Below are 16,314 nucleotides of genomic sequence, written 5' to 3'. Positions count from 1 at the left end.
GCTAACACTAATGACTTTCCTAAGGTTGTAAAACTAGTGAACAGCACTGCTGGGATCTGAAACAGCACACACGTGGCTCTCCACATCCACTATGCAGGCCCAGCACCTTGGACGGCTCTGGATAAAAGGAGATTCTTACCTCTCATTGTGGCTGATGGATGCCACCATCAGTGCTGTCCAACCAAGTCTGTGCCTTGCGTTGACATCTGCACCTTCCGATAACAGCCTGACAAGAGACAGAAGATATTTTCAGTGTGTGGCTTACAATGGACAGGAGTACATTGTAGAATGCACTAGAAAAAATACAGGGCACATAGTAAGTGCAAGGCCAGGCTGAACAACATAGTGAGGACCTTCTTCAGCAGATAAACACGAATATGGAGGTTGGATGATTCTGGAAACAGAGACCTTTGAGTACTAATCTCCAATCACAGCCACTGATCACTCTCCTCATCTGAGGCTTCCCTTGCCTTTCTCCTTCCCAGATCCCTACTGTCATCCTCCCAAGACATCTGAAAAAGACTTTGCCTTCTATATCTTAATAGTGATACTCTGACATTCCTACTTCCCTGGTCCAAGAAGCTCAGTCTCTTTGCAGCCTACAGTTCTGCCCTCAGGCCATGTGATACAAACCTGGTGCCAATATCCTCTCCCTTAAAAGACCTTGACAGGCCTAGCCTTGTCTACATAGTTCCTTGTTTACAAAAGAACATTGCTCAACTGTATTTATCTTATCATGGCTGTTTGGAAAATACAAATTCTGCAACCCAAGGAAAGTAGGAAAGAACTTTAGAAATGCTAAGTTAGGTTCCCACTAGAGCCTGCGCTGAACTATCGGGACCTATATGCCAGGTGTTTAGTACACAGGAGTTCAGTGACTGTCAAGCAAACCAACACATCCAAGGCCTACAGCACATCACTGTAAATCTGAATCCTGGGTCCTGGTCCATATAACACAAGGCAGACAAAGACAGGTTGAACAAAGCCATGTCTTACTTAGCACCTCACAGAGCATGGACTACCCTCTTGGAACTTCACGATCCTAAGTTTATCTACTCTTCATAAGTTTAAGGAGCAGATAGTAATCTCTTTTAACGGATGAGGAAACAGGCCTAACAAGGGAAAATGAATTGTGAAGGGGTCACACAGCAGGTAGGTAACGATTCTACAGATGGACCATCCTCACCTCATCTTATTAGCCTACCTCCAGACCTCTGTTCATATAACACGAAAGGAAAAGACAGAAACTGATTTCAGTCAGCCAATGGCATGGCCCTGTGCTAGATTCTATATGTGGGCAAGAAGACATGGATGGAGTCTGCTCTAAAAGGAGTACTCAGGACAGCAGAATATCAAAGACCATGGTGCCAGAAATAGAAGACAAAGTCAAGAATTCAATTCAGCCAGACATAGTAGCTCCATCCTATAATCCTCAGGACCAGGCAGGATGAGCACCATGAGTTCAAGGTCAGTTGGACCACACAATGAATTCTAGGACAGCCTAGAATGTAGCAAGATCTTGTCTAAACATGCATGCATGCATCCTCGCAAAACATGGTCCATCATCCACTAGGCAGATGTCCATATGAGGAAAGGGCAAAGGATTTTCTCCATCTTGTCCTGATCTATCCGATCTGGGTGGAAGCTTCTTTCAGAGTCACAGAAAGGACCAGAACGTCATCTACTATTCTGCTTCAGATATATCTACTTCAGAGCCAAATACTTCTATGACACCACACAGTCTGTGCAGAGCAGACTTTTTTCCCCACAGAAAATTTATACCTAGGGTCTTACTTACTTTACCTTCTTTAACATCCATGGCCACGAAAGGGAGACAACAAGAACAGGGGACCAGAACAATTCATCATATTCTTCCTTACCCTCTCCCAGGGATACCCAGCTAGCCACCAAAAACAATGTCAAAGGACATCCTCTCCATGTTTCCTGGGACCTAGGAAACCATTTCCTTGGGAATGGAACTTGTGTGGATCATAGGGCATGCATGCATTTATGTGTTGTGAACAACAGGGTCAGTATCCTTAGGATAATCTTGTTCTATTGACCTTTATACCATCAAGACAGGGGGCTCTGTACATGCCTAGGCTTGGAACACTTGGCAATACAAGACTTTATTTTTGTTTTGAAACAAAGTTTACTATGTTGGTTTATATCAGCCTTGAACTTACTAAGCAGCTCAAGCGGCCTTGACTCAGGAACCTCAACCCCCTGGGTGTTGGGATTACAGATCTAAGGAGTACAAAGGATATATTGCTGTTTTTAACTTGTGACAATGAACAATTTAAACTACTTACATATATGGGGTTGTCTTTTCTGCAAAGTTTTTTTTTGGTTAGTTTTAAGAAAAAAAAAAAAAATTCTTGTAAGGCCAGTTCAGCACTATAGTACATACCTTTCATTGGGAGGCTGAGGCACTAGAATTGCTGCAAGGCCAGCCTGAAATATACAATAAAACTTTGTCTCAAACAAAACCAACAGAAGTCAGAAGCCCTATGTCTGTCTGGTCTAGTGCAAAGCAAAGCTCTGCCCTTACTATCCCAACACCCTGAGCAGTCACAGCCCCTCACTGAGCTTCACTGGGTTAGTGAGGGCTGCACTCTGCCGCTTCCATACACATACATACATATCAGGGAAGGGCTCTGAAACCTAAGGTCAGCCAGGAGGAGGAGAACCGTGCTGCTCTTCAGAGAGACCAGCTCTCAAGCCCAGCTCCTGACTGAGCATTACTCTTTCTTTGCAGCCTCTTGAGGCCAGGGTATAATAAAAGACAGCAAGGATCCAGGCTCTGCCATCACTTGCTGTGAAGGAGAGGATGCTAACCCCTCTCATACAAGCTGGTTGTCAGGATTGAGACCTACCATATCTGTAGGGCTCTGTAAAGAGTGATGTATCTGGTAAACTGAGGAAGAACCAGAGCTAAACTCACAAACACCACAGAACCCAACCACAATGTACCCACTTGTAGTGCTGAGTCAGATGGCGTGGGCATTGTCTCCTCTGCATTCTCCAAAGTTAGGACTTCACAAACCACATCTCCCCATTTCATTTTGTTGCTTTTTATCAAGTGAATGCCCAGCAGGCACTCATTTCAAAGTCCTTAGCCAGCTGTGTGTGGGGTGGGACGGGGACTGCCTGCTGAGAGTGGTTGAAAGGGCCTGGGAGGCCAGAGAAAGCCACCCTTGCTCCCCCTGGTGATTTTCACCAATGGACAAAATGCGGCAAGTGAATTAATCTCTTTTAAAAAGAGCAATGCTTGTGACAGAGCACGGTGTCTCCGAAAAGGTTAGGATTCCATCATCCCTGAGATGATGAGTAGAATGCTTAATGCGGGCTGCCAGTCAGGGCAGAGCAGCCTGTGCTGCGCTGGGGAGAGGGGGTGGGCACAGCAGGCTTTCTTGGGCTCAGACTTGTGGCCAGCTCTCCCTAATGAACTAACTCTCCTGCTTGGCAGGGCACTGGCAGGTGAACACAGCAGACAGCTAGAGTCGAATCCCAGCTCTTGCAATACTCCCAGGGTATATAAGGCAGAAAAGATCTCAGTTCAAACACATCCATTTTGAAAGTTAAATTGGACTTAAACGCTGGTCTATGGATAAATGTATGACTTGGCTTTTCTCTGTCCCCTCTGACAACAGCTCCTGTTCTCTGTTTCTGTTAGTGAAAGGACAGGACCTGGGTATGGTGGTGCATGCCAGCACTCAGAAGACTGGGGCAGGAGATCACCATGAATCAAGGTCAATCAGACCTATGTAACAAAACCTTGTATCCCAGAACCTGCCCCTCTCCCAGCCTTACTGTATATCTACATATCATACATAGGGGTGTCAAGAAATAATAAATCAAGTAAGTCAAGCCAGCTACGACACTTGGTATATACTAAATAAAGCACTGTGAAAACAGCAGTGCTTGTGCCATTAGTATCACTGGCCATTTTACACTAGTGATGGGAGGAGAAACTCAGTGGGTAAGAGTCCCTTGCCACCACACCTGATGTCCTGAGTAAATTAGGATGGTATAAAAAAATATAGCAATTACCCAAATGTATCTGTGGGTAGAAAATAAACTGCCACTGGGTGGGCAGTGGTGGCTCATGTCTTGAATCCCAGCACTTAAGAGACCGGGAGGATCTCAGAGTTTAAGGTCAGCCTGGTCTCAGAGCCAGTTCTAGGACAGCCGGGGTTACACAGAGAAATCCTGTCTCGAAAAGTAATCAAATAAAAAAACAAATAAAATAAAAAATAAACTGCCTAAAATCCCCAGGTGAGGAGGACAGTCAGTAGCAGGGCCTAGGAGCAAAGAAGGAAAAAAGTCTCTAGTAACCAGGGATGCGAGAGGCCAGCAGCCCAAGGCCAAGAGGAGACATCTCTCTTCCGGTAGAGCTGGAGGGCAGCGGCTGGGCCCTTCACTCTCTGCTCTGAGCACTTCCTTGCAGTTGCAAGTTCTATTGTTTTCACAACAGTGATCACAGCATTGCTCATTTTTTCTTAACCATTTTCAAGTTTCATCCTCTAAGATTTCCCTAAAATGGTCTGCTTCCTTCCCTAGTGCTAGTCTGTATTAAAGAGTTAACATTTGGCTGTTTTGTCTAACTTCCCCAGTCGCCAGTATCCTCTAGAAATGACCTGTTTTCATCTACCCCACTTCCCACTCTATTCCTGCTCTGGCAGTTGGCACATGGGAGTTCTCAGGGTTGAGTCCCTATAGCACCTGCAGACACCAATCTGCCACCAATACTTCTCTGTCTTGTGGTGAAAGACCTGTGGCAACAGTCTTTTTCAAAGTACTTAGGCTCCTGTGTATAAATATGTTTAAGGCATCTCAGATTCAGGAGTGGGGACATGGCTTGGGGGGCTGATGGTCATGGGTTCTAATCATAGCTGTCAGATACTTGATGTTATTGCTCAGGATAAACCTACCTCTGTGGGCCTTATTTTTCTCTGCAGTCCCTATTATGTCTAAAACATTATCATTTTAAATATGTGTAGCATCTGGAGTGCAGCTGTTAAGAGCATGAGTCATCCTTGCAGAGGACCTGGGTTTGGTTCCCAGAACCTATGTAGTTACCCCCAACTACCTATTAACTCCAGTTCTAGGGGAGTCAATATCTTCTCTGACCTCCAGAAGAAACACACACACACACACACACACACACACACACACGGTGCACAGATACATACATAGGCAAAACAATCACATAATAAAGATAAATAAGCCTAAATTATAAAAAATAATACACATAGCACCAAAATGAAAACTGAGAAATAGATTCCTAGCAGACCAGAAACAGTAAGACATCCAAAACAGATAATTCCTTAGGCTTGGGTGCTTGCAGAAAGGAAGAAGGGCTAGGCAGGCAGATGTACATCTAAGTCATTCACACTAACCAGCTCTTCTCACGGAAAGAAAGAAGATACTACTTCACTTTTCTTCCTTTTTCTTTATAACTAATCAATACAAAGCGGCCAGTGAACTTCAATCATGCATTGTTCCAACTGATTTCCGGATCCTTTGCAGGAACTGGCCCTCAGCTGCAACTAGGGAGGGGCTGAAGAGTGGGGAGCCCTGTCCCACCTGCACAGAGGCCTGGAAGCACTGAGCCATGCAGACCCAATCATGATCACTATCAGGGCAACAGGACCCTGGTTGGAGCCGCCCAGAAGGCCCTGTTTACAGTAATAACAGCACCAGGCCCTCTGTCTGAGCAGAGACAAGGCGCCTAGGGCTAGAATCCCCAGGCAGCCTCCATCTGTGCCTTATCTCCCAGCTAGCCAGGGACAGGGGGGGTAGGGGAGAGGACAGCAAAAGCTGTTTGTTCTTGGACCCCAGTCTGGGCCAACAGATTTCAAGGTAAGAGCCTACATTATTTCTGACTGCACAGGCACAGAGCCCCTTTGGCCTCTTTTGCACCAACCTCTTAGGCTCAGCTCAGGCCCCCTCCTCAAGGAAGCCCTCCAGGTAGCAAGTGAACAGTGAGAGAGCAGAGACTGGTATAGATAGGCATAGCACCTACAACTCAGATGAATGAGTCTGCACATTTCATCCTGAGCCTTTCCTACTACAGTTAGTTCCAGTGTTTTGGAAGGCAATGGCTGCCCTGCAGAGTCAACAGTCCAATCTTTCAACACACAGATAGTAGCTTCACCCAGCCTCTCTGGGAAAGGGCTGAGCCAGATAGGAGCTTGCCTCTGCCTCTGCCTGGCTGTGTGCCCACAGGCAGGTCCAACTAACCTCCCTCATCTCAGCTCCTCGGCCTGCCAGCCTCCTAACAAAAGTGGCCATGTGACCACAGGAGGTGTGAGTGTGTAGGATATTTTGCAATGGTAGCTGCTACTACTCTATCTGCTCAAATGTTAAAGGCAAATGGTGAAGGACTTATCTGCAACCTAAATGACACTTGCTGGTCTAACTAAAGCTCAATGCTGGGTTGTCATTCTTTGTCCTATTTTTTTTTTCATAATAATAAATAAGTACACTGTAGCTTTCTTCAGTTGCACCAGAAGATGGTGTCAGATCTCATTATGGGTGATTGTGAGCCACCATGTGGTTGCTGGGATTTGAACTCAGGATCTTTGGAAGAGCAGTCAGTGCTCTTACCCGCTGAGCCATCTCGCCAGCCCCCTTTGTCCTATCCTTTACAGACACCTGTTATGTATTAATGTGCAGATTGCTATTTTAAAATTGTTAAACTTAGAAACTACTTACAAAAATAGCACTGAAAAACCCTTCACAAGTCCTTGACATAGGCCTACTTTAAACTTTGATTAATTTGGTTCCTATTTATAATACATTTTACTTGCCCATGTGAGAATTAATTACAGACATTATAACCCTTATCTCCAAATACTTTGGCACGTATTTCCTAGTACAAGGTTAGACTTCTACAGAACCACCAGCCATAATGGCCAAAGTCTCAATGTGGCAAAGATTCAACCAAGTGCAGATCAAAAATAGAAAAGAAATTCAGAAACTAAAAATCCCCTGCATCTATATTGAACATATACAGACATTTTTGTTGTCATTATTTCTAAAAAACAAAACAGAGTATAGTAACCCAGAGATGATTTACATGTACAAGAATATATATGTAAGCTTTCTGGAAATACTATGACAGAAGATATAAAGGCTTGAGCATGGAGGATCCTGACCCACTAGTAGCACAGGATGAGTGTTTTCCTCACATTCTGCCTATGTTCAAATGACTCTGGTTATCCCAACAGTTTTCACAACACTGGAGCACTGTGATCCAGACGTACGACAGAATCAGTATAAAGATCAAACCCTATGTATCTTCACTTCATCTACAACAGTTCTTCAACCTTTCTGGGACCTTCATGTTGTTGGCATGTTTTGCACTGTAAGGCCAGTTTCTGTGTCTCCCTTTCAGCTTTGAGGTACCATTTCCTCCACTCATCAGCACCGTGTGAGCTCTTCCTGAGGACTGACGATTACGGGGCTGAGTGGTACTGGACAAACACACACTTGGCAAACAGCTTCGACACAAGCAAGAACCCTGGAGGCCAGTGCCATGTGAGCAATGGTCAGGGTAACAAGGCAACAGGAATGACTTTATGGATGCAGATTTCTTCTGTTAGAAAGGGAAGGCAGAAGCATGGATTCCTCTAATAATCTCCTGGGATCCCCTAAAGCAAACACCTTTGCATCCCCAGGGAGCTGTGCCTGGCTGAGACTGGAAGAAACATGAACATACATCAAGTAAAGGCAAAGAGCAACCCAGGGCACTGCCATGTGGGCACCTAGGGCCAGGGCTACAGCCTGTCACAGCTGCCTTCATGACTGCTTGGTCCAGGCAGTTGAGGTGTGAGAAAGGGCTATGGGCGCCACCTACTGGCCCCAAAGCAGGACTCGAGACTGCAGCAGAGGGCAGCTGGGTGCTTGCCAGGAAGCTTGTCACAATTAGCAGTAGAAAGCAGTAGTGGATCCAACTCCTCAAACTCACTGACAACCACACAACTACTGTCAAGCCACAGGTAGGTCCACATGAGATTTTCAGCGAGGAATAGACTGGGTAAAGCTAACCAGAATATCTGCCCCCACCCACAGGGGACAATATGCAAAACAGTTCTCAAAAGCCATCCATCTTCTGTACCTGGGGACTGAGGGATGCAATGAACCAGTCACAGACCTTGTTCATACAGAGAGCGCTCAGTTTGAGTTTGGAGAACAGGTCTGTCCACCCCCAATCATGCATTATCATGGGTCCTCTAAGATGTTTGTACAGGAAAGCAATGATAACATGTTGGCTCTTCGTACCTGGCAAACTCTTGAATGAAGTTTTGTTTTTTCAGTACTGGAGATTGAACTCTGGGCCTCCTGCATGCCCAGTACTCACTCACTCTACCACAGAGCTATATACCATTAGCATGGTATATATACCTTTTTTCTCCTCCTCCTCCTCCTCCTGTAAGTGTGCGTTTGTCTGAGTTTATGAGCATGTACAGCTGCCTGATATGGATGCTGGGAGCTACACTCAGGTCTTTCACAATGCAGTAGCACTCAACTGTTGAACCATCTCTACTCCAGCCACCTCCTAACATCCTCCCCACTCTTTTTTTTTTTTAAGAGACAGGGTTTCTCTATGTAGCCCTGGTTACCCTAATATTTGCTTTCTAGACCAGGATGACCTTGGACTCACAGAGATCCGCCTGCCTGTGCCTCTGCCTCCTGAATGCTGGAATTAAAAGTGTATGACACCACCACCCAACCTCCCAACGATTTTTAACTTTCAAAAAGTTGCCCAAGCTGCCTATGAACTCATCCTGTAGTTCAGACAGGCCTTGAATTTGTAATTCTCCTGCCTCAGTGTCCTGGTAGCTAGGATTAAAGGCCTAAATAATGGACTCAAATATGGAGTTGAATGGCTCATCTCTCAGTGGCTAACTACTGTGCCTTAAGCACTTGGCATTTATGATCTTAACTGATCCTAAGAATTAGGCAGGAAAGCCCATCTCACAGATTCCATGGCGGCTGCCTAGAACAGCATACCCTAGCTCTCTGACAGGACTATAGCTGACAGAAAATGGTAAAGAAAAAGCCTCCAAGGAGCAGGTGATCTACAGGTTTGTTCCGTTAGAGGCGTCTCCCCTAGAGAGAAGGAGGTGAGGGGGAGAGAGAGAGAGAGACTCTGACCGAGACAGAGAGACAGACTGAGACTCTTCTAGCCTCAGCATAAGAACACCTGCAGACCACCTCATCTCCACAGCAGTCTCCCCACAACCACCGACTTCACACACCTATAAGCAGTGTCTTTAGTGGCTGTCTTTGCTCCAAAGCAAGCTAAGCAAACAGATGCAGTCAGATGTTTACGAAGTACAAGCAGTCCTCATCCTAGGCTTGGTCAAAGCCTAACAGACTATAGGAGTACAATGAGACAGGGGCAGGAAAGCTAATGTAGGCTCTGGCCATATAAACCGAAGCACAATGTCTCTACCAAGGACATGACTGCCTTGCCCCCATAACAGTGATGTTACACTGGAATTCAGAGAGGACAACAAAAGTTCATGGCCTCTCCATCATAAAAATGGCCAGGATATGGCAGCTTGAAACTATAGCTTAGGGAGCCAGACTTGGGTAGAGGGACATGGACTCCTAATATTTATTTCCTAGTTGTACTATCTCATCATTTAAAGATCTGAACAAAGAAAGGGAACCCAGTGAGTAGTCCTAGAGGACAGAGCTGGGACCACTGAAGGACTAGGTCAGGGCAACCTGTTGTGTCAAGGGTTATGGGAACTCCACCCATTTCATCATGGAAATGGCTACTTTAGAAAAAAATCATCCAAAGAACAAAGAGATTAATGTAGTTGGAAAAAAAATTTAAAGAGCAAGTTGGCCTTGTTCATAATAATATAACTGTCGATCACTTTCACACCTGATGGATTAATCAAAAAGTGTTTATTGTACATGGAATGTTATTTGGCTTTTAAAAGGCTTGAAGTATTGACAGTGTGCTACAACACATGTGAACGTTGGAAAGTTAAGCTAAGCTGGAGAAGCCAGATAGAAAATTCAGATTGTGAGATCTCATCCACATAAAGTATCCAGAATGGGCAAATCCACAGACAGGAGACAGAATAATGGTTGCCAGAGGCTTAGGATGGAAGGATGGAAATGACTCCTAATGAGATGGGGTGGACCGTAGGGTAGAGTCATAAAATGTTCTAGAGTTAGACATTAATTGCACTATCTTATAAATGTATTAAAAGCCATGGAATTTTACATGTTAAAAGGGCAAATTTTTTGATACAGTTATATTTTAAAAGGCGAGGGAGAAAGACTAGGTGTATGAGTCAATACTTGTTTGATGAAACTCTACTGCTGCTTGAGGGGCAGGAAGCAACTGAGCCTTAGGGGGTAGAGTAGAACTGCCTAAAAGCCTGGCTAAGTCAAGGACTGTGACTAAGCCCTCACCAGCCTCAGCCTCAGCCTCAGCAGAGATCAGATCTGCTCTGTCTGTTGTATTCCAAGCCCGAGTCCATGGGAATTCCAGGAGCTTCTCAATTGTTGTACTTTAAAACCAGCCCCTGCTCACTGTCCATCTGTGAGGGCCAGTCAAACACTCGGCCTTCTCAGGAAGCCAGGGTGCTAACCCCAAACAAAAGGCCATTGAGATGGAAGTTTCAGCCCAGCCTCAGAACAGATTCTTATGCAGGCTGGCAGGGTCTCCCATCCACATGAATGGAGACTCCTGGAGACCAGTTAGCTGGCCCAGCTGCTGCCCAGGGCTGGGCTCTCCTACTGGGGAGTCTTTGGAAAATAAACTGTTTTAATCAACTAATCAATCAACAGGCCAGACTCTATCTCTGCTTCTTTAGAGTGTTTGCATCTACATGTGACTTGCTAAGGTGGATGCAGGAGAAGCAGGTACATCTAGCATACTTCACAGCCAGGTGAAGAGAAACAAAAAAAGCAACTGGAGAAAAAAGGAGGTGACTCACTCAGCCTTCAAGATCCAATATCACTTGGTAAGAAAGAGATGAGCATTCAGTATGTATGAGCTTCTGGGAAAAAAAGCACAGGCTGTGGATGGATGTGGGCCTCAGTGTAAGCACAAGTCTACACTGGCTGTGAGGTCACCAGAAGGTACCAAGCCTGTCTAAGCACTGAGTTTTCTTATCTGGAAATGTACATAACAGTCTATTCTGTAACACAGTGGTAAGAGACACACACAGTATTTACTGTCTGTCTGCCAAGGCATTCACAGGCAATGAACAACAGTTGCTGTTACCAGCCACGGTAAGCTTTCTGGAGGAAGAGCTTGAGGTGCACAATGGAGGCAGGGGCAGGATCTAAACAAGTAAAACTAGAGAGAATGCTGCAAAGCCTGGGGACAGTTTATTCTTAGGAACCTGTGGATTCCCAGCAAACCTGGCCAAAATAGCTGTCCCTTTGGTCAGCTTCCTAAGATGAAATGAGAACCCAGGCTAGCCTCTCTTTGGCTCCCAGCCTCACTGGTAGATAAGGAGGAGGGTTACTTTCTGAGTGTGCAGCTTTGAGAGATTTACTTAAGCAGCCTAAACTTCTGTGTCATTATTTGTGAAGTGGGCTGTTGTTATTGGAAAGGTTGTGACATCTTAATGTCACACAGTTAGTTAGTAACTATGACAAAAGCATATCCTAGGCCTTCCAATTCTGGAACACTTATTTTCTTTCTGTAACATTATGTTGCCTTTCAAAGCCCTAGCATTCAGGACACCTGTGAAGGTGACATTCAAAAACCTGGACTCCTCAGGAAGCACAAGCTACCAAATTACAGAGTGATGCTGTTCAGGCTTGACCTCTGATGGTCTCGGAAATATTATGTTTCAAGCCACTGCCAGACACAAAGACATTTACATATTTAGTGATTAAAGGAGCTGGATGTTTTGGTTGCTCTGGTGCCATCATTAATATGTTCCCATCCAGCCAAAACGATACAATGATCGATAAACAGCCAGTCTCTCTGAGGCCCAGAGACAGCCAAATGTGTTTACCAGGCAGGTCTTCTGTTAATTAGATAAAATCCCTAGATCAATTCGTACGACATTCACCTATGCTGTAGCTAAACTCATTTGGGACACCTCGATCCCGGCACACAGACAGCAAGTGCCTCAAGCAGGGGCATCAGGGGACAAGAGCGAGACCAGACCATCAGTGCAAAGTTAGAATAAATGTGTTCACCCCGCAACAAAGCCCAACCTGTTTTTCTGTCCTGAACTGTACAATTTTTTCCCCCAAAGCCATCTAATAGAACAGTTTAATCCTTTATTTTCTAAAACCATCAAACCAGAAACCAAAACAGTATGTCGAAAGAATTTCCAGGTAACTGATAAATCTAGCATGCTTATCGATTAGAGACAAGGTCTCATTGCATATACAGCTTTGGCTGGCCAGGAGTGCTATATAAATCAGGCTGTCCTTGAACTCAGAGATCTGCCTGCCTCTTCTCCCAAGTTTAGGGACAGGCATGTGTACATCTGACTAGATCTAGCAAGTATGTCTAAAATAGACCTCCTGGGTGGGAAAGATGAATTAAGATCCATTTGTTGCTCTTGAGTTCAGTTCCCAGAACCAATATTGGGTAGTTCACAACTGTTTATACTCCAGCTCCAGGGGGTCCAACACTCTGACTTCCACCATTCATATATACACTTAGCCATAATTAAAATTCATAAAAATAAACCTTTAAGCGCATGCCTTTAATCTCAGCACTTTGGGAGTCAGAGGCAGGTGGATCTCTGTGAGTTCGAGGCCAGCCTGGTCTATAAAGTGAGTTCCAGGACAGCCAGAGATAGATACATAGTAAGACCCTGTCTCAAACAAAACAGACTTCAATCTTTTTTTCTGGCTCAATTCCTCCAAACCCTCATTTCAGTGAAGGCAACAGCATCTGTACAGGAGCTCCAGCCACAAAATAGAAACTCACCAACACTTCCTTTCTGAAAGGAAACACTGCAGCCCTATTCACTCACTCGGCATTTATCTGTTGAATATTTACTATGAATCAGATTCTGAATCAGGCATGAGCACAAGGCCAGCTAGTCTAGCTAATTATCCTCATCTGTGCTATTAACATCTTAGTCCCACCCCCATCTGTTTGGACTCTTCCAGTTGTTTTTCTTTCCTTTTCTGAAGCAGGATTGAACCCAGCTTTACCAATAGACAAGTGTCCCACCAACGACTGTATACAAGTTATAGCTATGTTTCAGCCTGCCTTCCTATATATACTACTATAGCAGTTGACTGACATGTTTTCCACTAAGCAGCTAATCTTTTTTCAAAAAATTATCTACAAATCTGTTAACATTTTTGCCTTTTATATACACACTGGCTTTAAATAGCTATAAACCCAGTGTGGTCCTTCCTTACAGCTATCCAGCATCATTTCATATATACACTTAGCCATAATTAAACCCATCCTTGCTCTCTAGAGTCCAGCTTCTCCCTCCTAATATAGGGTCATGCCACCATAGCCCAGGTTGGCCTCAAATTCACCAACCTCCCTCCTTTAGAGTCCTGGGATTACAACTGGATAACAACCATTTCCAGCTCCACATCTCCATCACAGGGTCATGACTGCTCAGGTGTCCCCTGTGCCAAGAAGTAACACAGCAAATGGCAAGTACTCAGTAAATGTTTGTTGAATGGACACATAATCTGTGCAAAGAAAGGATACCCAGCCATTAGAGGTGCCTGTTTGGACTGAGGAAGGACCAAGGTGGTCAGCAGTAACAGAGGCCCAGTTCTCAGTGCAGTGAAGGGAAAAGAGCGGGCAGGATGTTGTCTATCAGCAGCGTGAACGGAAGGAAATGTGATCTACAGTGGAGGGTCAGAGGTCTCCCAGTCCTGTCTTGAGTCCCTAGCCTAAGAGGTCCCACATGGCTCTGCCTGAGCCTAGACTTATGTGCTGCAGTCTGTCCAGTACCCTTTGGTCTTGGCTGAGTGGCTCAGTGCAGAAGCCAGGCTGGGCTGAGAAAGGGAGTCACCTGCTCTCTCCAAGCAGGGCAGAGGCCAACCTCCCAGCTCTAGTGTGAGCTGTAAGTGAGCTGTGAACCGGTGAGCTTGCAAAGTTTAAGCACTTCAAGGCAAAAGAAGGAAATGGCTGCTGCACAGGAAAGGGGAAGGAGGGGGGGAAGAACTCAGCCGCCTATGCAGCAGTGGGACACTGGAATGGGCTCTAGACTGCCTGCTTCTGCTGTATTCAAGTCACATTGTCTTTGGGAACAGAAAGAGAGGTCTGCCCTTCTCCTTGGGGAGGCATACAATCCAATGACTCACAAACTTCTTTTATTGTTTTGGTGTTCTGTGCGTTTATTTTTGTTTTGTTTGAAGATAGTCTTGCTGACCTCTAACTCATTGGGTAGCAAAGGCTGGCCTTGAACTGGAGACCTTCCTGCTTCATCCTGAGTGCTAGGATTACAGGTGTGAGCTAGTATGACCAGGCCAAACTCTTTAATAGAAAGAATACAATGGAATCAGTGAGCTGGCTCAGCAAGTAAAAGTGCCTACCACCAGGGCTGGTGTCCTGAGCAAAACTTGGACGAAAGCTCTGCAGCCAGTCCCACAACACCCAGAGGAAGCTCCACTTCCAGGTGCTCTGACACTTTCAGGATCAGAGGTGAGGAGGACCCAACATCTGTCCCAACACCGGGAGTAACTGGGACCTGCGGGACCAGGCACATAGGAACTCTGCCAGCAGAGTGGCTTGGGTTCCTTCCAGTCTCTCTGGGCTGGTGTCCTGAGCAGACCTTGAGCCCAGGCTCCACAGCCAGTCCTACAACACCCAGAGGAAGCTGCTGCACTCCCAGGTGCTCTAACAAGAACAGGGTCACAGGATCTCAGAATCACAGGATCACAGAGACAGCCTGACTCTGAGGAGTTCTGATAGAACCAGGATCACAGGAAGGACTGACTCCAGTCAGATTTAGCAAAAGCAGGTAGCACTAGAGATGACCAGATGGCAGGGGGCAAGCATAAGAAAATAAACAACACAAACCAAGGTTAATTGGCATCATCAGAACCCAATTCTCCCACCATAGCAAGTCCTGGACAGACCATCACACCGGAAACGCAAGATTCACATATAAAATCACTTCTCATGATGATGATACAGGACCTTAAGAAAGACATAAATAGCACCCTCAAAGAAATGCAGGAGAACACAGGTAAAGAGCTAGAAGCTCTTAAAGAGGAAACACAAAAATTCCTTAAAGAACTACAGGAAAACACAGTCAAACAGGTGAAGGAAATGAGCAAAACCATCCAGCATCTAAAAATGGAAACAGAAATAATAAAGAAATCAGAAAGAGAGACAACCCTGGAGATACAAAACCTAGTAGAAAAATCAGGAGTCATAGATGCAAACATCACCAACAGAATACAAGAGATAGAAGACAGAATCTCAGGGGCAGAAGATACCTTAGAAAACACTGACACAACAGTCAAAGAAAATGAAAAAAGCAAAAAGCTCCTGAAATCCAGGACACAATGAGAAGACCAAACCTAAGGATAATAGGTATAGAAGAGATTGAAGACTCCCAAGGTAATGGGCCAGTAAGTAACTTCAACAAAATTATAGACGAAAACTTCCCTAACCTTAAGAAAGAGATGCCCATGAACATACAAGAAGCCTACAGAACTCCAAATAGACTGGACTAGAAAAGAAATTCCTCCTGACACATAATAATCAAAACACCAAATGCACTAACCAAAGAAAGAATTTTAAAAGCAGTAAGGGAAAAAAGTCTAGTAACATATAAAGGCAGGCCTATCAGAATTACACCAGACTTCTCACCAGAGACTGAAAGCTAGAAGATCCTGGGTAGATGTCATACAGACCCTACAAGAACATAAATGCCAGCCCAGGCTACTATACCCAGCAAAACTCTCAATTACCATAGATGGAGAAAACAAGATATTCCATGACAAAACAAAATTTACACAATATCTTTCCACAAATCCAGCCCTACAAAGGATAACAGATGGAAAACATCAACATAAGGAGCAAAACTACACTCTAGAAGCAAGAAAGTAATCTTTCAACAAATCCACACAAATCCAATTCCATCTCTTACAACAAAAACAGGAAGTGACAATTACCTTTTCTTAATATCTTAATATGAAAATTAATATTACCAACATATCCTAAGTGATTGAAATCCAAAAATATGAAGAATTAGAAATTTGTTGATTGTCATCCAAAGGTCTCTCTAATTTGGTAATTGGAAGAGTTGGTCCAATATTGTACAATCTATATATACTTTCAGCTTGTTTGTGACAGTGTCTTGCTGTGTACAACAT

General features: G+C 44.7%; 1 protein-coding gene across 3 annotated transcripts in view; it reads right to left on the bottom strand.

Annotated features, from left to right (window-relative positions):
• The window catches only part of Clpb (caseinolytic mitochondrial matrix peptidase chaperone subunit B), a 123,498-nt gene that overhangs the window by 97,911 nt on the left and 9,273 nt on the right, over nt 1-16,314 (bottom strand). For 2 of the 3 annotated variants that reach the window (XM_031387595.1, XM_031387597.1), the window contains exon 3: nt 140-226. In XM_031387595.1, coding sequence (XP_031243455.1) covers nt 140-226 — 87 coding nt within the window. Of the gene's footprint in view, nt 1-139; nt 227-2,410; nt 2,455-16,314 lie in introns of all 3 variants that reach the window. The other variant, XM_031387598.1, reaches the window with a different exon arrangement.

Source organism: Mastomys coucha, unplaced genomic scaffold, assembly GCF_008632895.1.
Source record: "Mastomys coucha isolate ucsf_1 unplaced genomic scaffold, UCSF_Mcou_1 pScaffold21, whole genome shotgun sequence".
Taxonomy (NCBI): Eukaryota; Metazoa; Chordata; class Mammalia; order Rodentia; family Muridae; genus Mastomys; species Mastomys coucha.
Note: the sequence above shows the minus strand (reverse complement) of the source record. Positions and strands in the feature narration are given on the sequence as shown.